Source organism: Hyperoodon ampullatus, assembly GCF_949752795.1.
Source record: "Hyperoodon ampullatus genome assembly, chromosome: 1".
Classification (NCBI taxonomy): domain Eukaryota; kingdom Metazoa; phylum Chordata; class Mammalia; order Artiodactyla; family Ziphiidae; genus Hyperoodon; species Hyperoodon ampullatus.
Window position 1 is genome coordinate 193,629,258 of NC_136914.1, and position 24,517 is coordinate 193,653,774.

Below are 24,517 nucleotides of genomic sequence, written 5' to 3' on the forward strand. Positions count from 1 at the left end.
AGCTAGTTAATGATGAAGAAAATACTACTCTGGGGAAACAGCCAAATTTTTGTTTGTTTCTGTCTTTAAGACAACATCCCACCACAGATATCCAGGTGCTTGATGCTTCTTCCTAATTTCCACTGGGACCCGTTTCATGTTTTGTTTTTTTTTAATCACTGGTTTCTGTAAAGAAAAGGTAGAATCACCCTGAACTCCAAAGCTTCAGTACAAACCAGGGAGCAGCATATTGACTGCATTCATGGCAGGAACTCAAGGTTATTCCACTAGAACTGCAATTGACAGGGATTATAAGAGGCTCATTAACGAAAAGAAGGGAGAAGGGAAGGCAGAGCTACTTCAAAACAATTTCATGAAATTCTTTTATATGGAAGTATTTTAGAAACTGCTATTCAATGTTGTTCACAGTAATGGTGTCAAAGAACAAGTCATCTAAATGTGACACTTAAAAGCCATTTATGGTGATTCAAAGCAAATCCATAAATAAAGCCATCAAATTAAAGAAAAATCCCTGCTTCTATCACATTATCACATTTGGTTTTATATTACCAGTATTTGAATACTTGTGAAAAGGTGACAAAGACTGTAATTTAGACTAGTGAATTACAATTACCAGTGAAGTATTTATAGCCTTTTCCCTTTATTCACTCCCTACCCAAGGAAGACTCCTGAGTGCCTGCCAGACTCCTGAGCCTCTCATTACGTTGATCAAGAAAATGGGGAAATATTTGGAAGTAGCAATACACAATCCAGTAGATTGTTTTTACAGGAAAGGAGGAAAACTATTATATAGGAGAAAAAATAGAGCCAAGAAGGTGGAATTAGGGACAAAAGTAAAAGAGACTAGAACCTAAGCAGCCAGAGGGGAAGAAAAGAGCTAGAGAGATTGGAGGGAGCAGCCCAGAGTCTCTAGGTTGGCCAAGAAGTGTGAGCGCAAGAGAGATAGGGAGGGGGAACAAAGGGTTCTAAGGTTTGCTGTGAGCTATGGACTGGATGCCACATTATTCTTCCAGAGACTCCAGGAGAGTTAGGATTGCTTGGCGTTATCCAACTGGTGTTTACCTGAATGCAGCTGTGCAGAGCACAGACCATGGTGGGAGTTCTGGTTACTAGTCTTTTACCAGCCACCACCACATCTACAGCTACCCAGCCCACTGGACTGTGAGCAAGGACTGTCACTTATTCATCCTTATATCCCAGACATTCCTGGGGCCATGCCTTGTACACAACAAGCCCTCAAATGTTTCTGGAGAAAACAAGCCAATGAAGAGATGCCTTACTTCCAGCCTCTAGCTTCTAATTCATTCCACATGATGCCACTAAATCAGTCTTCATGGCTTTGGTGATTCCATTTTCCTACTTGCAGAGATTCAGTTAATGGCTTCCTTCTGCCCACACTAGGGTTTCTCAACCTTAGCATTATGGACATTTGGGGCTGGGTGATTCTTTGCTCTGGGGGCTGCCTGTGTAAGCCAGGATGTTTAGCAACATCCTCAGCCTCTACTCACCAGATGCCAGGAGGTCTTCCCCTCCCCCAGTTGTGACAACCAAAATGTCTCCAGACATTGTCAAATGTCCCCTGGGGGCAAAATCACCCCAGGTTGAGAACCACTTATCTACACTAAAAATCCCAAATTTCTGGGGCTGGAATGGAAGATCCTTCATAATTTAATTTATTTGACCTTTCCATTATGATCTCTAAATCTCCCCTACAACAATGCTTAGCTTTGGGCAGCCTGTCCTTTGCATAAGATCCCACACTGACGCCTCTATAGCAAATGTCTCCTTCATGTGGAATGCCATCTCTAGTCTCCTTTAGTTATAAATGCTTTAACTTTCATAGATATACTCAAGCCCATATCCTTCCGGAAGTCTTCTCTGATCAAAGTTAGGGAAATCACTGAGTTACTTTCCTCTCCTTTGAATCCTATAGCTTTTCCTGTCTCCACTTTTCCTGTGTTCTCAACACCAAAAGAGTGAATGAGCATGTGCGTGTTTAATGTACAGTCTGTGCAATAGAAATACATGCACTAAGGCAGGAAAGACATCATGTGTTTTCTGGATCCTCCTCAATGCCTGACACAGTTATAAATAAGAATTTAGAAAGGAGTCCTCCCACATTGGAACTAAAAAGAAAGCAGCCTGGTATAGAATTTTTTTAAATAGCAGCTGTTCCAACTCTCTAATTAGAAATTTCCTAGAGTTAATAAGTATTTAGGCCATTCATCCCAAATGATTTTAACATTCCATAATTATAAATAAGATCAATAATTATAAATTCAAACAGAGAGTTGTAATGAGGACACAGTCATTTTCTGAGGCCAGGGGAGAGCAAACTATGACCCGTGGGCCAAACCCAGCTGGCTACTTGTTTTTGTAAATAAAGTTTTATTGGTACACCACCATACTCATTTGGTTACTTGTGTCTGGGACTGCTTGCTCACTACAAAGCCAGAACTAAGTAGTTTCAGTGGAGACCGTATGGCTAGCAAAGCCTAAAATATTTACCATCTGGTCCTTCACAGTAAAAGTTTGCTGACCCCTGTCTTAGATTAACAGGAAAATAATACCCAAGACTCCGCATTAGCTAAAGACACAGAGGCAAATATCCTTGGATGTTATGTTGGCTGATTTACTTTTATACAAGTCATAGTAGTGTGGAAGTTAAAAGTACATTTAAACACAGATGTCCTGTGCTCAAATTCAGCTCCACATGGATGACTGAAAAAATTATTTGACCTCCCCAACAGAATGGAGATGAAGGAACCCAACCTCTCATAAAGTCATAAGGATTAAGTGACATAATTCACATGGAGTGCTCAGCATAATACGTGAGAGTGAATCATCAATATATGTGGGTGACTATTATTTCAAACTGGAAAGCCTGTTTGTGTGACATTTGAAAATTAGCATTTTCTACACTATCTGAATTATGTGTGAGTTATTAGCTAAAATAATCAATAAAATTATTCTCAAGTTCTTTGACTGTATAGGAGGAAAACTAACAGAGTGGTGTTTCCTAGTTCAGGATTTCAATGGTTCTTTCCTAGTTTCTATACTGGCTACTTAACTGGACCCCCTGCCACCAGTCTTTCTATTTTATCAGCCCTTCCCACTGCTGCCAGGGAGGCTGTCTTCAAATGCATCTTTCAGCATGTTACTCCTGGGAACTGAAACCAACATGCTTTTCAGCTCCTGTGCTAAACAACTCTGGGGCCAGGCAAAATCACCCAGTACTTGTTCCAGGAAATAGTTGTTTCCAAAAGATAAGACTGGGCACCAACTAAACAAGCTTACTCATCAATAGTAAGACTATTAGACTTACTGATAGTTTGCTCATTCATACTGGCATCGAGGTGCCTGGATGGGAGGGGAGTTTGGGGGGAGAATGGATACATGTATATGTATGGCTGAGTCCCTTTGCTGTGCACCCAGAACTATCACAACAATGTTAATCGGCTATAATCCAATATAAAATAAAAAGTTTAAAAAAAAAGGCCCTCACTTAGTTATACCCACCAATCCAAAGCTATCATGTCATAATCTCTGCCCAGTCCTTACCAGTTCCCTACCTTAACATGACCCAGCCCAAGCTCTAAAACTCTATCAATATCCTTTGCTTATTCCCTCCATCTGAGAAGCTATCAAGTCTCTGTCAAGGAGGTGTCCTCCTAAGCTACAGTAAGTCTAATAAACTTAACTTACTTCTGTTAACAAATTTTTTCTAAATGTCTTCTTAGAGAGCTGATGGCTAAAATCTGCAGCTCAAAACATTCAATAGCTCTTCACTCCTACAGACTCAAGTCATTTGACAAGTAGTGTTGCATAATAGCTAAGAGCACATGCATTGGAGTGATTCATACCATACCTACCACTTAGGGGCTATTTGATCTAAGTTACTTTACGTCTCTGAGCCTCAGTTATTCTTCTTAAAATTGGGGATGCCAGAAGCACCTACTTTACGGGTAGAATGATGTACACCATGATAGCATGTAGTAGGTGTTCAATAATTGTTAGAAATTATTACTTTTATTATCTAGTACAGTGTCAGGCACCATACTAGATTCTGCAAACAGAAATTTGACTAAGACATAGCTCCTTCCTGAAGGAATTTAGAATCTGGTCCTGGTGAACAAACACTAGTGGTCGATTCAGTAAGAATCTTATAGGCCTGGAAAGATCCCTGGGGATATAGGTTGCTCATTGCATATATTCTGAAACCTAAGATTGTATTCTTTCTTAAAAAAAAAAACTCTTAATTTTTTACTACGAACAATTTCATATGTACCAAAGAGTGTATATAATAGAAGTAAAAATAAATACCTGTGAAGCTATTTCACAGCTCAAGAATTAGCATATCTGTAGTCTTACAACTTTGAGTTCCTAGGACAGGAAATGATGATCTCTGGTTTCCCTTATCCATATTAAGGAGATGTTTCTGCCTCCTTCATCCTGGTGATGAGTTAGAGAACAAGCTGAGTTCCTTGAGGTTTTCAGAGTCATTTGGGGTGTATCCCAGGTTGGGAGCCCCTAGAGTCTACTGTAATCCATGAGGGCACTTCGGGACCCTGGTCCCCTGAGACAGCTGGGAGCACAGAGGTCTCCCTGGCCATCTTGATCACAAATAAAGCCAGGCTAGTATATGTATGGTATATAGAGGCAAGACTCACATGATGTGGGATCTAGACCCAGTGCTAACGCTAATCACTGTGGGATATCTCACTTGCCAGGACTCAGTTACCTCTTCTGTCAAATGAAAGGATTGGGCAAGATGACTGAGGAGGTCCCTCTAAGCTACCACCGTCCATGGTTCTCTGGTCTGTTCCAGAGAACCATGTTCAGTGAAGAGGGATAACTCTTCTCTCACATCCAACACTGATCTGCTCTCTCTCACCAGCACCTTCTATTTCCTCAATCCAGTTTCTTCCCCTCAGCTTTCAAACATGAAGATGTCTACTCTACCTCAAATTTAAAACAAAGTCTTCACTGGACCTGCCAACTTTGCTATATTGTCTCCTTCCTTCTTTACAATGCCAAATTCAGTCATATGTGTGTTACATGTAAAACCCATTTCCTTATCACCACTGGCCCTTTGTGGTCCTTTTTTGGATCCCAGTGCCCACTGTAATTGCTTCTTGGAAAGCTACTAGTGCTTCCCAGACAAACTCAGCAACTCTCTATCAATTCCCAACCCCTAAAGATGGGTAGTACTTTCTAAAAGCTCTGTAGTTTTCAAGACTTTGCTCCATCCTGGCATCTCCCCACACAAACCACTCCATACTGCCCTACTCGGGCCCTTCTCCCACCCTCCTCGTGCAGGCCCTCCTGACAGGAGACCTCTCTTTTACATTGGTCTCCTACCCATTTCCCTTCTCCTATTGTGAACCCCTATTTATACTGCATACCTTGTCTCACTCTGGCTCAAAAACCTTCAGCTCTCCCCACACCCACTTTGCCTACCTGCCCTCCAAGCTGACCCCAATCTACCCAGCTTCTAGGTCCTGCTGAAGACATGCCCCAGATTCTTTATGTACCTCCATCCATTTTTGTGTCCCTCTGTTCATGCTGTCCCCTCTGCTTTGAGTAGCCCCAAACCCACCTCCACCCCTGCCATCCCTTAATCCTACTCTTTATTCAAGGCCCACCCCAAATATCACCTCCTTCATGATTTCCACCAGTGAAGAATGAGGTCATCAAAACAGTTTTACTGGATCTAAGAGTAATAGCAACTAAAATGATAATGTTACAAGAATCAGAGCTATAAGGACCTAATGTGGATGTTATTTATGGAGAAAGGATGAAAAACATCACCTTCCTTGTCAGCACTGACATCAATTGCAATTCATCAGTGAATCAGTCTCTTCTTCCAATCCAACTAAAAACCTATCTTTGGCTTTTGGGATTCTGTTGGGTGGAATACTGGAGTCTACAGTATTCTAAATTCAAATCTGATATGCTTAGTAGAAAATAAGCTTGCTACTGATTCCGGAAGCTTTCTACGATGTGCTTCAAAAAGGAGTCCCATATAAGGGTTGGGGGGATAGAAGGAAAACAGTGATAAATGACCTTACAGCACAAGCTCAGGTCTCTCAGGCCTCTCGGCAAGCTTCAGGGCCTCGTGCATGCCTGCAGCCGAGAGCTTCCGGTTGATATTCCGGTACTGGCACTGGAGCAGGCTGCGGTAGGTGGTCCTCAGGTCCCGGTTGAAGAAGGCATATATAAAGGGGTTAATGAGAGAGTTTGCATAGCCCAGCCACAGAAATGTCCTCTCCACCCACAGCGGGATGCAACTGCACGCGGTGCCACAGATGAAGGGTCTGGCCGTCGAGAGGAGGAAAAATGGCAGCCAGCACACAGTGAAGGCCCCGACGATGATCCCCAAGGTGGTGGCTGCTTTCTGTTCCCTCTTAAAGATGGAGATGTTTTTCCGTTCATGTTTGAGGAGTCTCGAAAGGTTTGCACACTCCTCCACCTCCTTCTGGAGCTTCACCATGCCGTTCAGGGAGACGATGCTGTCGGGCTCCTCGGGACGCGGGAAGCCGGGGAATTTGTGTTTGGCGGCGCTCTTCCTGGCGGCCTTGTAAATCTGGTAGTACATGAAAAGCATGACGGACATGGGGATATAAAATGCCACTGCGGTGGAGTAGATCGTGTAGCCAAAATCCTGGCTGATCAAGCACACCTTGTCATCATTTACATTCTGAGCCCAGCCGAAGAGTGGTGGTAAAGTGATGGAGGCGGACAGGAGCCAGACAGAGAGGATCATCTTGGCCATGCACTTCCCATTCTGTCTCACAGGGTACGTCAGCGGCCTCGTGATCCCAAGGTACCTGGGAGAGAAATGGAAAGAGAACACATGACTGCCGTGATCACAGCAGATCAACTGGGGAGTACCACCAGCCAGGGACTAGGCTGTGTACCTAGTAGCCCTCTTCTTCACACAGCCCTTCCTGGTAGGCATCATTGTTCCCATTTCATAGAAAGGTAAACTAAGACTCTGAGAGGTTACCTATTTTTTTCCAGGTCACACAGTCAGTCAAAGGCACTGCCAGCATTCAGCCTAAGAGCCCTCTGCCTGTAATGCTAGTCCATGCTCTTTTCATACCTTGTAGCTTCTCACAGACTGTGTAGTCAATGAACTATAGATTCAATATATGCCTTCCCCCCCATGACCACTGCCACTGAAATCAGCCAGGAACAAAATGTCAAGCCTGATGGGATGTTGTGATGCATCCTCACGAGTTAGTCAAGCTCCACCACACTCGGATATTACACACCCACTGATCTCCTCTGTTGTCTTAATTCAGGCCAGCTCTGAATTCATTTTCACTTCCCCTTTGCACTGAAATGAAAGCACTTCTTTAAGATCAGAGAGAGCTGTGAGACATTTAGGAAATCCTAGGGTTTTGGAATGGAAAGTAGCAAGTGATCATTTTTTTATCCCCAGAAAATTCTCACGCAAGAGTAATGTCCGAGGAACAATCTATAAAATAAAAAGAGCCTGCCTCGTCTCTCCAGTTCTAAGGAGGATCACAAGGAAGGGCATAATTCTGAAAAATATTAGGCAAATTCTGTGCTTAGTTCTATATAGAGAATAGATATTTCTCTGTCTCTGTTATCAAGGATTTATAATGCAAAAGAGACTCAGCAAACAGAGAAAACATAGTCAGCAAGATGTTCTGTCAAATGCTTGGTAGTTTTCCGCTTTCCAAATTTGTTTTCTCCTCTGTATTTAATAGTCTTAGCTTCTATTTCAGGGAGGATTCAAAGAGCACTTGAGAAGCTAAGACAGGTAAAAGCTGGCCATTTTGTTCGTTTTCTACTTCATTTATGTACATAAAAGATACACTCGTGAAACATGAAAAGTTATTTTCTGAAAGTAGGTCACTTGGTGGTTTGGAATTTAAAAAGTAATTATTTTTGTGATAGAAATAGCCTCACATGTTACGTTTGAATTATTTCACAAAAGTTGCAAATCATGCTTTCACAATGAAAACTAGCATCAATGGAACACTTACAAGGCAAAATTGAAATACAGTAAAAAACGAATAAACCAGTTTGCTTATTCAGTGAGAATATTCATTCCATCCTTCAACAAATATCAATAGAGTTCCTTCTATATGCCAGATGTCGTTTTAAATGTTGGGAATATGAACAAAAGAAACAAAAATCGTGAATGCAGGCACATGGCGAAATCATGCAGGGGGGGAATGGGAGGACTGAGCCTCGTGGTAATGTTGAAGGGACTTCTGATCCCTCCTCCCAAGGGTGCAGGCGTTAGTGGCACCAGTTCTTCATTTCACCTCTGCCTTCCCTTGTCCTTGATAAAGCTGACTCACAAGCACTATCTCTAGGTTTTTCAGCTGTAACTAGCATTATGTTTTGGTTCCTGGATAGAATGAAGGCTGAGAAAGAGGGAGGTTCTCCTGAGAACTCAAGAGTAAGAGCTGAAAAGGAAGGGAAAAGAGAAAAGGAAGTGGGAAGGAGGGAGCAAGGGAAGAAGAGGGGAAAGAGAGAGGGAAGGGAAGTGTGAAGTAGCCTTGACCTTATGTGGAATTGTCAAATTATCTGAGTTTTAAGCTATGGGGAAAAAAAAATTTAAGGAAAAGAAAAAAAAAAATAGGTAGATGAGGAAGGCCCTGAAGAAAGGTGTTAGAACTGACTGCACGCTCACAATTAAGCTCATCCCTGCCCTGAGGCTGAATGCAGAGTTTCCCCGGCAGGGCGGGGCGGGGGGGGGTGCTGGAATCTCCCCTTCTTTGCTTTGGTTCAGGAGCTCTCTCCAAGTTTTTCCTGCTGGAACTCCTTTGCAAACCTCTCTTTTTGGACCTAGTCCTTGCTCTCTATCAACTCCTGTGAATGGAGCCTTTGGGCTCCTTCCCAGATTCCCCAGGCAGCCTTCGCCAGGGCTTGGACTTTGATTATTTTCTCCCTTTGCCTGTAGCCACAGGCATAAGCTGTTTGCTCCCAAGCCTGGACCTGGCTTCCAGGATATTGTACCAACCCAGGTTGGAGGTCCAATGACAGCGATTAGTTCATATAGTTTCCAAGGTGGCCACTAGATGGCATTGTCAGACCATCTTACATCTACTTACTGGGGGGTTGGGATGGTAGGTAGAGCAATACTGTAGGTGTTTGTTGGAAGGAGGAAGAAGGAGGATTACTCATGACAAGAAAAGAAATTATATTGTATTTGGGGGGGTCATACAAAAAATTAGCAAGCCTGGAACTCACAACCTGGTAAACTCCAATTCTTGAAGAAGTCAGTTCCGTTTTCCCTTCCATCCTTCACATTTTCATTACTTAAATAAGGACTTATATCTTCAGGCTTAATTAAATCTAGCCTCTCTCCTGCTCACATAAGTAATATCAAATCTACAAAGATTAATCCTGAGAGATTAATTAATTGAGTATCAAAGGACATCTCAGAGTATTAAATAATCTCATAAGAACAACATACTTATTCATCCTAATATATTTAGTCTGACTTACATTTCAGTGATGAGGACTCAGTCCTTCCTGGATATACAAATTATATTCCATAAACTTCCCTATTTTAGGCTCCATTCTCTAACGGCCTCAAGTAATGTCTTACAGTAAAGGAATTATATTTTCTTCTTTAGTCTCCTGGGTACCACCTGGGACTTTTAAAGGCTAAAATCAACCAAAAGATGATCAGAAAAAAAAATATGAGTGCTCATTAAAGTGTCTGGAAATAAAATAAATAAACAAAAGTCAACAACTTTCTAAAAAAGGATTAACAATCAGAAAATAGCATGGAAGAAAATAATTTCATTCACAGCAACAAGCAAAAAATTAAAATATCTAGAAAAATCTTTTAAAATGACCAGAGCCTATACGAAGAAAACATAAAATGATACCAAGAGACCCAAGGGAATGCCTGAATCCATGAGAAAAATAAATTTTTAATAAGAAAATATAGTATTATAAAAGTGCCAATTTTCCCTTAATATAAAAATATATAACTCTAGCTGAAAATCTTAGCATTTCTTTTGTTAGTTCGACCAAATGATTTTTAAGTTCATCAAGTAAATAAGCAAAAATAGACAAAATCTGAAAAAGATGAAAAATGAAGGGATACTTATAAAAAAGTATAAAGCCAAAGAAATAAAAATTCAATAATAATTATTCAGAAATAGACAGATCAATAGAACAAAATAGATCCCAGAAGTATATTCAAATATATAAGGGAATTTAATATCAGAAAGTAAGTCATTTTAAATCAGAGTAAAAGATTAGATATTCATGAAGTCTGACAACTGGCTAGCAATTGGGGTAAAAATAAATCTGAATTATCCTTCTCCTTATTCAAAAATAAATCCCAGATGGATCAAAGATTATCATGTAAAAAAATTAAACCCTAAGACTACTAAGACTACTATGAAGAAATATAGGTATTTCTGCAATCTGGCCAAACCATGATACAGAAGCTTGAAACTATCAAATGATGCATCGATAAATTTTTGACAAAAATTTTATTAAATAAATAAATAAATGACATTTAGTTTAATTTAAAAATCACTACATACAGAATTAAGTCAAATGACAAACTTGCAGTCCAAATAACAATACCTCAATGTTCACAGATCTCTTACAAGTCAGTAAGAAAAAGACAACCATCTCAACAAAAATAGTGAAGCAATTAAACAAAAAAGAAAAAAGAATATCCAATAAGCACTCAGAAATATGTACAAATTTATTAATAATTAAAGATATACAAATTTTAAAATAAGGACAAGTGCTCTATCATTTTGCTGACGGGAGTTTCAACTGAGATAACAGTTTTGGAGGGCAGTTTGGTAATTAATATACATTAACATTTGCCTTTTGGCTCAGTCAGGTTTCTAGGAATTTGCCTTGGAAATATAATTGTACAGGTGCAAAATGATTAACGTGCAAGGAAGGATGTTAACTAAACATAAAATAGAGGAGAAAAGAGATGCAATCTAAATATCTATCAGCAGATTAAAGTATAGTGTGTGTGTGTGTGTGTGTGTGTATATATCATGTAACCATTAAAAATTATGATGTATATATCTATTTACTGATATGAAAACAACCCAACCAAAAGTAGATAGAAAACAATGACTAGCCCTAAAGGACAAGTAACAGAATATCATATATTCTATTAATCTGTTTATGTAAAACTAGGTGTTTGTATGAGTGTGTGTGCATGTATATATACTGACATGTCTCGAAAAATATCCACCAAAATATTAATAGCAATTTTATCTGAGTTGTAGAGATTTGATTAGTTTAAAATTTTTTCTCTTTGCTTTTTTATGCATAATTTTTAAACTGTATATAATTTTTAAAAAGCCATGTTAATTCTAAGAACAAAATGAAAGGTTTAAGAGAATTCTGTGATTCCTAAGTCACGTAAGTGATTTTGGCAACACAGATGATCTGGTGCATAAAATCTGTAAGAAGCTGATAATTAAATCTTAGATAGTTTTATTCGATTAGCTTTTCAAAAGTGTTTTATTACATTCACAAGTTCACACAAAGAAAACAGAACTCATTGGCATTTAAAATCCCATAATTACTACATAAAGTAATATTGGTATTCAGGGAAGTGTTTGTCCAAATTACAAATTCATTCTCCCCAATCTTGGATAGTATAAATCTGACCTTTCGGGGCGAGGCGGGGGGAAGCAACTTAGATTGATTCTAAATATTCCCTAATATGCATGGTTAACATTTGTCACACTAGCATTTTATGCTCACTGTTAATTAGAAAGTGGTGTGTTTATAAAGCCTTCAGAATTTTACTTTAAAATGCATACAAATGTGAAAGTAGAGTAAATCTCAGAGACAAAGGCACCAAAGTATTATATAATTGAAAAAATGTATGCAGCTCACATTAGGGGTTCCATTATAGTGGGGGTTTAGAGAAAAAGAGGATTAGGGAGTTAAAATACACATGGAGAGGGATTTGAAAGCAGATTAACTCGCTGCCTGTCTTCTATCCTAACTGTATAGAAATTATAGATAATGGTTCTTTAATTAAATGGCTTCTCCTGAGTTTTGTTGCTATAGAATAATACTTTATAGGGTAAAGGAATATGGGTAGAATTACTCTGAAATACAGTGTTTTGGGGAATGTTAGGCTTAATAAAGGTTTGCACACTTAGAATCTCTCTTCCATGAGACCTCCTCCCTTACAGTAGGTGAAATTCACTGCAAGCTCCAGCCTCCATCAGTGGTTCCCGAAATTATCAGATTATCAGACTCACCAAGAATCTTCTGAAACATACAGACTCTGGGGCCACCATCCACAGATTCTCTTTCGAGGTCTGGAGACTCAGGGTTCTGCATTTAGGACTGATAATTCTGGTTCTTTACCCCATGCATTTTTAGGGTAACTTTCCTTCATTCAATTACAAAGACTTTACACTTACTGTATGAAGGACTTTACTTTTACTTTTCATATTTCATCTTAATGGTGTGCTTCCAGTTTGGCCTAACAAAATTGTCACGAATCATATTTCCAATATCTCAGTTATGAGTTCCATCTTTCAGAACTGTGCTAAATGCAAATGAGGTAAGCATTGTGTTTGTCTTCATTGAGTTGTAGATTTGTTTAAATGTGTAATACACAGTAGGGTTTCATAAACCTTTCTGACAATAAGAAATAAGAATATTTTTACAACAAGAAATACATTTCCCACAGTCGCTCAGTGCAAATATATATATTTATATATACAAATAAGAAATTGATACATACATATGGGTATACATCTATGAAGGTATATAGATAGAGATGCATATATTTATACATATGAAACTGAAACAAAGTTTCATATGTATAAATATATACCATACTTACCATTACAACTTGCAATTTACTCTCTTCTACTGCATGCTATTCTACTTCAGATTTTTTAAATGCTGGTCTTAATGCACTAATTTGATTTCATGACCCAATAATGGAGCATGACCCAAAGTTTGAAAAGTACTTGCTTTCAATAAACACATGGAAAGGTATTAAACATCATGAGTCATGAGGGAAATGCAAATTAAAAACACACTGAGATAATACCAACATACATCAGACTGGTTAAAATTTTAAATAATGATGATGCTGACAATAATAGTAAGAAAAATAAATTATAATGCCAAGTGTTTTGTAAAGATACAGAGCAACTGTAATTGTCATGCACTGCTGGTGGGAGTGTAACCTGATGTAACTTTGGGAAACCATTTCTTAACACCTACTAAAGCTGAAAAAAAAAACCCAATACATATATATTTTTTTCTGTGACCCAGCAGTTCTTCTACGTATACAATGAACATTCATCAGAATACATGTATAAGAATGTTCAAAGCAGTGCTAATGGTAATAACCCCAAATAAAACCAACCCATTCTACAAGAATAAAATAAGTACAATTCTGCAACAGTAGAATGGGTACATAAATTGTGGTATGTTTACACAGCAAATTCTATAAAATAACAAGAACGAACCAACTACTGCATCAACATGGATGACTCTCACAAACATAACACTGAGCTAAAGAAGCCAAAACCAAAAGAGAACACAATGCCCCAAAACAGGCAAAACTAACCTATGGTGATAGAAGCCAGAAGAGTCATTGCCTTGAGGGGAGAGGGCATGTTCTGGAAATGTTCTATTTCTTTATCTGGGTGTGTACATAGGTATGTTCACTTTGTAGAAGTTAAGTGAGCTGTGCAGTTAGGACTTGTGTAGTGTTCAGAATATATATAAATAAAGTTAATTTTTAAAATAAAATTTTAAAAAACACCATGGACTTAACATATGCCACTGAACTGGATGTTGACCTGTTCTCTAAAGCTATTTTTTAAAAAATTTTATTGGAGTATAGTTGATTTACAATGTCGTGTTAGTTTCAGTTGCACAGTAAAGTGAATCAGTTATACATATACATATATCCACTCTTTTTTAGATTATTTTTCCATATAGGTCATTACAGAGTATTGAGTAGAGTTCCCTGTGCTATACAGTAGGTCCTTATAAGTTATCTATTTCATCACCCGGATACCAAAACCAGACAAAGATACCACAAAAAAAGAAAATTACAGGTCAATATCACTGATGAACATTGAAGCAAAAATCCTCAACGAAGTGCTAGCAAACAGAACCCAAGAATACATTAAAAGGATCATACAGCATGATCAAGTAGGATAAAACTATTTTCAAAATGGGGTTCCACTATACTTTTAAACCATTTTCATCAGTGTGTCCAAGCTGTAATTATAGTTAAAACCAGTAAACAATCTAAAATCCCTATTCTGACCTCAGTATTGAGGTAGAAAAGTGGGCAGAGGAGCGGGGACAAAAAAGTAACAAAATTTGGAAAGCATAACAAAAGCTTCCTCTTTGAAAAAGTAAATTATGAAACAAGAAATGAGCTTTTCCCTTTAGGGAGAGAATCAGAATTAATTAAAATAAAGCAAATCGTTTAAAAGTACTTTTAAGGGCTTCCCTGGTGGCACGGTGGTTGAGAGTCTGCCTGCCGATGCAGGGGACACGGGTTCGTGCCCCGGTCCAGGAAGATCCCACATGTCGTGGAGCAGCTGGGCCCGTGAGCCATGGCTGCTGAGCCTGCGCGTCCGGAGCCTGTGCTCCGCAACGGGAGAGGCCACAACAGTGAGAGGCCCGCGTACCGCAAAAAAAAAAAAAAAGTACTTTTAAAATATTCATATATTGTTGCTACCTAATTAATTACCACAATTTAGTGACTTGACACCAATCCTGTAGGTGTCCTCACAGTTCTGTAGGTCAAAAGTATGGACACAGCACAACTGAGTTCTCTACTCAGGGTCTCACCAGGCTGAAATCAAAGCGTTGGCCAGGGCTGAGGTGTCACATGAGGCTCAGAGTACTCTTCCAAGCACATGTGTTTGTTGGCAGAATTCATTTTCCTGTAGCTACAGAACTCACAGAGGTTACCACCTTCAAGCATCGGCTGCAGTTCTCAACCTCTCTGATCTTTAAACTCTCTTTGAAAAGCACTCACCTGATTAGATCAGGCCTATTGACATTCAAGGGGAAGGAAGTATACAGAGCATGCACACTCGGGAAGGGGAATCTCGGGGCCATCTTAGAACTCTGCCTACCACAGACACTTGGTTACAACAGGAGCTAAGGAGACAAAAAATATCCCACCAAGGGAGCTCAGCAAAGACCTATTTGCTACCTACTCAAGTTAAGACAAGCCTTCCAGTGAGACTAATGTTGTCTGCACTCTATCATAAGGCAATGGTTTTTCTGCTGAATTTTTCTGTCATTTTATGCAAAAACATAAGGGTCCTCTTACTGTCCACTTGGTTTTTTAGTCACCTATTACGTAAAACTCTTTATGTCTATTAAAAACTACCAAAGTAGTGTTTTTAGGTAATTACAGAAAGTCATGAAAATGAACAATATAGGAGATCACTAGTGACCGCTACATTATGCCTGGTGTTAATCACTGCAGTTGTATCTGAACTTACAACAGACCCTGAATTTTCCCACCACAGAATTTTCCACTCAGAGAAACAGAGAAATGGCAAGGCAAAGAGTGAGCCCCAAACTTACCAACAACAATAAAAAAAAAGGAATGGCATAAAAGCTTAGCTAAAAAGTTCAAAGATTACAGGAAGGGAAAAAATATATATATATATATATTTTTTCTGTTGTATGATTGTACTAAGGGGCTTCTAATCCCACCTCACCCCCAGAAGCAGTACTGAAGAAAGAGGATAAGTGAATAAAATCCTTAAAATTCGGACAAGTACCCTCTTATTTGGAGAGAAGCAAACTGAGGTGGTAAGAAGCCAGCCTGAAAAAAAGTAATGAAAAACCATCGTGAACAGAAGCCCCAACATACCATTTCAGCAAAGGTAAGAAGGGCCACCAGAATTTGCTCTCTTTTAGGACAGTGGGCTGAACCGGAATACACCAAGGTCCACAAGGGGTAACCCTCAGCTTAGTGGAAAGTACTCCGGTACAGGACATTGAATGAGAATTCAGAAAAAAGAACAGTCCTCCATTAAAGGCTACACTCAGCTGCAGTGAAGTCTACTCCCTTCCCTTCCTCCAGCCCTGCACCTTCAGGCTACGGAGAAGTAAACGGTAGTCTAAAGAATAAAACTAACCGATATCAAATAGGGCTGAATATCAAGAAGAAGTCAACCACACTATGTCAGAACAAACATTAAGCTTTAAATAACTCATGAATGAGCAAGATGGGAATAAAATGATATAGTAACTATACCAACATGCTACAAAAATAACCCTGGTGAAAGAAGCAACTGAATATGCATAAGACTGTTGAACAAAGTTCAAAAAGAAAACACAACCCTCAGAAGAGAAGCAGTTTTCCTACAAATACTTTTCACTGTGAAGGAGCTTAACAAGTATATGTTATCACTACAGTAGAGGCTCAAAGATGAGATGTTAAAACAACAGAACAAGACACAAAAAGGGACTGTAGGGACTTCCCTGGCGGCGCAGTGGTTAAAAATCCGCCTGCTAATCACAGGTTTGAGCCCTGGTCCTGGTCTGGGAAGATCCCACAGGCCGCGGAGCAACTAAGCCTGCGAGCCACAATCACTGAAGCCCACGCGCCTAGAGCCTGTGCTCCGCATCAAGAGAAGCCATCACAGTGAGAGGCCCGCGCACCACAACGAAGAGTAGCCTCCGCTCTCTGCAACTAGAGAAAACCCGCTTGCAGTGACAAAGACCCAACGCAGCCAAACATAAATAAATAAAAGAAAAAAAAAAGGGACTGTAGAGTTAAGGAAATAAACTGAGGCCAAAACACCACCAGTGCAGATTTAATAGATAAATTAGAAGCAGCTTGGAATAGAAAAGACACACCTGAAAAGCAAATCAATGTCATGAAGTAAAGGCTTGACGTAATAACAATAAATAAAACACAGAGGGAAAAATGCATTCAAGCAATTAAAAAGAAGATAACAGTCATACAAAGAGAATGCAACATAAACATCACTGGTGTTCCCAAAGAAAAGAAAGAACCCAACAAACACAAACAACAAAATCGAAAACAGAGGTGCAGAGGTAAACAGAGGTACAATACATAAAAAGTATAATATAGGATATTTTCCTTAATGAAAGAGCTGAATGTTATGATCCAAGGGACACATAACATAGTGGGGGAAAGAATGATAGAATTATTATCAACGAGATCCAGGTAAAGTCACTGAACTTCAGAACGTGGAAAGATGTACGCAGACATCTGAAATGAAAAAAGAAATCAAGGAATATGAAAGGGGGAAAAAAATAGAGCTGGTTCTCAACAGCATCAATCCGTATCAGGACAAACTTAAAAAAAGTCTAGAAAGACGTGAGTGTACAATAACATTATACCTGCTATTTAAGGTTATGAAATCAACAAGGAGACTTTTTCAAACATGAAAGAATTTGGGGGGATATAGTGCCCTTTATGGGTTTATCCCTTTGTGGGGGCGGAAACCAAAATTCATCCAACCAAAAGATGAATCAAATTGAAGAATTTAGAACCATGATTCTAAACCAAGGTTATCACTGAACCTGTTTAAATGTAGAAACTAACACCTGTGGGAATGATATTAGAAAAACAGAATGTAAATTTCACAAAATAAAAACAATATAAACCACAAGAATCAGGAGCTGAGGGAAACAGTGTAGGACACAGTGTTAGAATTCTAACCATGTAAACTTTCACAGTGGGGAACAACTGATACTGTCTAAAATTTTAATATATAGTTTATGTAAATCCAATTTCTCACCAGTTTTCATATTTTCCCCATGACCTTCATATAATTTTTTAGGAACTACTAGCTCTAAAATTAATAGCTCTTACTTGAAGTTCTTCCTTCTTTTTCATTTTTCTTCTTTTAAATTCAAGTAAATTCAGTTTCAATATTTCATGAAAATAACATGTATAGTGTGATCGCATTCTTATAAGTTTTTATCTATCAACTTTCTATCTACCTGCCTGTAGAGTCAGCCAACCAGACAGCCAGCCATCCTTCTAAATGGACATAAGCACAAAGAGACAACTAAAATGATGCTCACCAAATGCTATCATGGATTTTTTTTCTCTGCACAGGGAGAGTTTAGATGATTTGTGGTTTTATTTGTATTTTTTTACAATTGCTTGAAATTTTTAAAATGAGCACATTTAATTTTCACAAAAATTAAATTATTTCTCTAAAATATAGCAAGGCCTTTTTAAAAATAATGATTTCAACCAGTCATTTAACTCACCTGCCAGTTGGTTCCTTACAAATCTCTCCATGAACTTGGCAAGTGTGGAATTAACTGTTAATTTAACCGTATTCAATTCCTCAGAAAATTTTGCAAATTATCTGTGCTCTCTGAATTCTCACTAACTTCTTGGATTGCAAAGTAAATTGGGAGAGAAAGCCAGTTCTAAGCATCCTAACAATATAATCTCCTAATGAGATGCGGTGGACTAAAGATGGCTATGTATTCTTTGTCCCCTCTCTCTTTGAGAGGTAAACTCTTCCCCTCTCCTTTATTCTAAACTCAACTTGTGACTTATCTTTACCAACAGAGAGTGGGGCAAGTGATACTGTGTAACTTCTGAGGCTGAGCCTTAAGAGATCTGCAGCTTCCACCTTCGCTGCTTGGAAAACTCCCTCTTAGGAGTCCACCATGCTGCAAGGAAGCCCAAGCTAACCCTGTTAAGAAAGACAGTGCCACGTGGGGAAGCACTGAGGGGTCAGACATATAAATGAAGCCTTCTTGGACCTTTCAGTCCAGCCTAGATATCAGCTGAGTGCAGTCAAGTGAGTAATCCCACATGATGCCTTTTGGAGTCAACAAACCACCCACATGAATTCTGCCCAAGTTCCTGACCCAGGAAATTAGAAGCAATAATAAATAAAGTTACAGGGTGGTTTATGAGGCAACAGTAGATAATTGAGACAGCGTAACAAGGCCTTATTCTCCTAACTAGCACATGACCTTAGAAATTGGATTCGCTGGCAAGTACTTCACCACACCACTAGGAATGAGTCTGTCCAACCCTACTGTTTTAACTTGACACCTGCATCCTCTAAAAAGTGAGCCACAAACACTAGTGTTTGAAGCAACTCTAAAATCCATTCCATGCCTACACTGGGACTTTGACTCCATCTTGACTGATTAATTTATTCATTCAAAGACTATATCTTCAGTATCTGCAGTACTGCTTTAAGGACTGGGGAGATACAGTAGTGAATGAAACAGACAAAAATCTATGAAGCTGACAAACTGGTGTGGGGTGGAGAGAAAACTCATAAATAAATAAGTAAAAGGATATAGTAGGGTCAGATAATTATGAGTGCAATGGAGGAAAATAAGGCAGGGGAGGGGACTAGGGAGTTCAGGGTGGGGTTGGGGGCAAGCTGCAACACAGATTTGCATGATGATCACAACCTCTTTCACCTGTACCTGCCAGGCTAGGTGTCTGGACCTCAACTTTTCCTTGAAATTTGAGATTGGCATGTCCCTTTGGGTTGAAGATCCCCATTATCTCAAGCAGGAGTTTCCTACACAAGTTTTATTCAACAGAATCTAAACCTTCCCCGTGCAAGGACGTATTGAAAGAACACTGACTGTGGGCCTGTGCTTTCTTCCCTCCTCTAAGGCTCAGCTTCTAAATTATTTCTCTTCCTCTCTCTCTAACTTTCCAAGTCTACAGGCTTATTCCACCTAAAGGTATAAATGTATGGGTGGGTGCATGTGTTTCTACTGTGTGTCTATATTATATTCTATTCAGTCCTCCATAGTTCTCGTTCCTTTTCACCCCAATTTTATGGAACACCTTGTCTATCTCAGCTGCTTTTATTTCCTACCCACCCACTTCCTTCTGATTCTCCCAATAATCTGGTTTCCACCCCCATCACTCAAAAGCAGTTTACTCTAAAAGGTTACCTCCCTTTTAGTCAATTCTAATTGTTTTTTTCTCATTTTTGGTAACTCTCGACTTCTGTCCTCCCTGAAGTGTGATTGCAGGCTGCTCAGTCTTTCTCAAAATGCTCTCCACCCTCAACTTCTGTGGCACTGCCTTCCCCCCTTCCTTATCTTAGGCTGCATGGAGAGGTGCCATCTCTGGAGTGGCTAGATGATATTTAACCTCAAGAGAAAATGAAAACAATCTAAACCTTGCACTGGGCAGATCTGGTTTGAATTCTAGCTCTGTCCTTTTAACTAGCTAAAGTATTCTGAAAAAGATCCTCAACCTTCCTGAGCTTTCTCTGACTCACACAGAAAGCAACAGGAAACGAATATCTATCTTGTGATTCACTATGATGATTACATGAGAACATGTATGTAATTAAAGCTTTTGCCCCACTCTCTACCTAACAGCCACTCAAAATATATAGCCGACTTCCTTTCCTCCGAACCCCCTTTTAAAGAAAGGAATGGGCAAATAAAACTGTAACCTGAGTCGATCCAATAAGAGAGTAAGAGGGCTGTAATACAAAGCATCTGAGAAAGGAAGTAAGACTAGAGGGGAGTTATCTCTACATACAACAGAGTATAGCAGCACACAGTAGGTGTTTGTAGAATTCACTGCTGTGACTGCTGGCTGGATCTGAATTGGTGAAGTGGCAGTACGAATGGTGAAAAGAAGACGGAAGCAAGAGATAATGTTGAAACAGAGTAAACAGAACTTGAAAATGGTTTAGTAAGGATGAGGGATAGGGATAAAGATACAGGAGGAATTGAGGAAGCTCATCTGTTTTCAAGCCAGCATGACAGGGAAGATGGTGGGCCAGTATCTGAAGTAAGCAGTTCTCAATCCACTGTAATCCACCTTTCTCCCAAGAGGCCTCTGAGACGGATCTCGCTGGGATGACTGATGCCCGCTCTAGATCCCGAGGACATTCCTCCATCCCCATCATACCCGATAGCCCTGCAGCTCTCAGTATGCACTCACTGCCTCCTTCCTGAAACTCTTTCCTTGGTCCAATATTGCCACACTCTCCCAGTTTTCCCACCCCTCTGCCCACTCTTGCCCAGTCTTCTTTGCTGCATTGTCCTCCACTAGCGGGCCTTGATGTTTTGGAATTCCTCAAGGCTGGGTCCCAACCCCACTTTTCTTCTATTTCTAATTTCCTAGTTGTCCTCCACAATTGCCAGTGCTTCAAAAACCTCTATGGGCTGATGACCCCAAAATTCGAATCCCTAGCCCAGACCTCCCCTTGGAGCCCCAGACTGACAAACCCAACTGCCTCCTTCACGTCTCTACTTTGCTATCTCTAAAACATTTTATTCACTCCTTTGTTCAACAGACTTCTATTAAACACCTTGTATGGGTCTGGCCCCATCTCGACATGTGCAAATGTATCATCATCCCCACCAACTGAGCCTTCTTCTATTCCCCTGATTCATGAATCCATCTAAGGGTGTGGTCCAGAAACCTGGGAGTCATCCTTGACTCCTCCTCTTTCATCATTCCCCTCCCCGTTATCGACACAGCCCTGCCTATTTTACCTCCTCAGTGCCTCTAAAACCTACCCGCTTCTGTCTGTCTCCACTGCTACCACTCTAGAATCACTCTCTCTCCATGGATCACCACAACAGCCTCTAAATCGGCCCTCTATATCTCTTCTCCTTCCTAATCCATTCGCTTCATGCATCCAGGGTGATATTTTCTTTTAAAAATTTTTAATGTTAACTTATTTCATTGGATAAGTAACATCTTCACATACTTCAAAATTTTACATATAATTAGGTGTATATTGAGAAGTCTTACTTCAAATCCCATTTCCATCCTCCTCACCCCCACCTCATATATGTATCCCTTTTATTAGAATCCTGTGCACTCCTCCAGATTTTCTTTATACAAAGGCAAGCAAATAGAAATACGTGTTCACGTCCACTGTCTTACACGTGAGACAGCATACTGGACACACTATTTTGCATTTTTCACTTAACAATATATCCTGGAGATACTTTTACACTAGTGCATTGAGAGCTCCCTCGTGCTTTTTCAGAGCTGCATAGCATTCCATTGCAGGGCTTTGCCATCGTTTATTTATCCAGTAATCCATAAATAATAGGATAAATAAATTCAAATGGTATCAACAACATTTTTACCTACGCCATCCACCAATCAAGGACATCCACACTTCAGATGTGAACACCCAGACGTATAAAGGATGAAACAATTCCAACATCTTGGTGATATGAACCCTAAAACTTAGGGGCCACCTGTCCTTCAGTTGGCCTTTGAAGAAAAGGAAGGATGTGGTTGGCAAAGGCTGGTGTTCAGCCACTCAAGGTCCCACTGACACACAGCACAGAACTGATGTTTCTTCTGATTAGCCAAGAACACTCCCATTATCTGGAGCCCAGGGCCCAGTTCACAAAAATCCTGCAACGGCTGAAGGTGTGTGTACTTGAGCCATCCTTGCAGAAAAGACAAGAAGGCAAGTTTCCTTAATGTACCCCAAGTTGCTGCACCATTGGAATATGAACATCATTTTACTCCTACGTTAAGAATATCATGCATAGCAGTCTAAATTCATCGATATTCAAGTTATTAAAAAGCATAGAAAAATATGGCATATATAGCTTTGGGAAAGACACATGTCTTTCTATTTAATATTTTGAAAACACCATTTCCCCTTAAATGAATTGTATGGAAAGTTACAAATGAAATTTACTCTATACTCTCTTTTTTATTCATGATTGTTGATAATTAATTTGCCCATTTCCATTAATCTTCCCCCAAAGCAATCAACTAGCAAGTATATTTAATCTTCAAAAGCATATTATGTATGCATATGAATACATAATTCCAACGTATTTTCTTTCTGAACTGAATTGCTTATCTGACCTAGGCCCATCACAAATGTTCACATATTTCCACTGAAATAGAGTAGAATATAAATCAGCATGTACTTACCAAAATGCATTTTCTCGTTTAAAGTTTTAAACATACTCAGCTTTATACCTCACAACTAACTATAACCAAATACATACTTTAAATAATTATGAGAACAATGAACAAAAGATGTTTTACAATTAGAAAATCAATGATATAATATATTCTAACCTACAAAAGGAATTTTAAAAATTAGGTTCTAAAAATCAAAGCAAAAATACAACAGTAACATCAGAACCAGTTGGCAAAACACCAAATGCCAAGAGTCAGTGCTTTGAACAAAATGAGTAAAATTGAAAATCCCTTTTGTGGACTGTGAGATGAGAAAGAAATTAAAAGAGGAAAGAAATGAAAAGAGAAAGAAAATATCATATAGAAAGACCAATAATTTTCAAAGTAAATTAAAACATACAACAAAGAATTAAGAAAAACCTCTTGGGAAGAACCATAAATCAGTATATCTTTAAAAATAGTATTTAGGAAGGCATCTCAATTGAAAACTGATGACAAAATTACCATCAAATAATTCAATAACCTCCTAAGTTCAGAGGATATTAAGACAAATTCCTAAAAACAAAACCTCCACATCATAGCAGCACAATTTTATTCTTATCTATGTAATACTTTAAAACAGCAAATAGGCATCAGGTATTTGGTTACTTATTCTTGTCTTTCATTTTAATCCTTTATTCTTGCATTTTTAAAAACTATTTCCCCATAAAATGGCATTACTTATCAGTTTGAAATAATATTCAGTATTAGTAGTCTATATGAGCCATCGCAGAGTCTAATAGCTTAGCTGTCTTCCTCTCCTAGGACACACGACCTACATCAGTAAGAGAGAGACGTTCCCCTCCTCTTCCTTCCTCCTTTGGCACACTAATCACTAAAAAACCACTACAACTTTAATTTAAAGGTTATCTGGCAATGAAAGGGACATTTATCCCCCAAGGAGAGAGGGGAACTACTTCAAAGGAATAAGACTTTTATTAATATTTTTCAATCAAATGTTGCAATCTCTTTATCCTTTTTCCTTTTGTAATTTTCATGTTGGCTTATGTAAGTGCTTTGTCCATGTAATACTCACCCTTTCTAGGAAAGTCATCAGATGGGATGAGTTAATTGAAAAAGAAACAGAATTAAAAATTCAATGACCAAAAAAAAAAAAAAAAAAAAAAAACACTACAACTTTAGTGCAGAGGCTATTTCTATTCTTCCCTTCCTTCCCTTTGTCCTGTTTCATGACATGTGTCTTTACACTAAAGCAAAAACCTTCCAGAATTAAAAATCATAGCTGATAAAATTACTTTCTACATGTATGGGGGGAAAAATTGTGTTCTTTTTATACATTTGTCTACCCATAAACCCACCCTCCATTGTGTAAGTTTAATGAAATATGGCTTATTTTTTCCTTTTATCCCCAGAATGATTATGCTAAAAGAACAAGAAGAGCAAAAATAATTCTGCCTCATATTTTCATAGCATTTGAATAATACCGGCTGATATCTACGGAGCATACAGCATGCCAGGCTCTGTGATAAATGCTTATACACAGCATTGGATTCAGTCCTTACAACCCTAAATGGTAGGTATTATCCCCATTTTACAAATGGGGAATTTAAG

The 24,517-nt window shown here is 39.0% G+C and overlaps 1 protein-coding gene across 2 annotated transcripts in view; it reads right to left on the reverse strand.

Annotated features, from left to right (window-relative positions):
• The window catches only part of HTR7 (5-hydroxytryptamine receptor 7), a gene marked incomplete at both ends in the record, with an annotated part of 106,449 nt that overhangs the window by 1,772 nt on the left and 80,160 nt on the right, over positions 1 to 24,517 (reverse strand). For both annotated transcript variants that reach the window (XM_079712882.1, XM_079712881.1), the window contains one exon: positions 6,072 to 6,830. In XM_079712882.1, the coding sequence (XP_079569008.1) occupies positions 6,072 to 6,830 (759 nt within the window). The remainder of the gene's footprint in view (positions 1 to 6,071; positions 6,831 to 24,517) is intronic.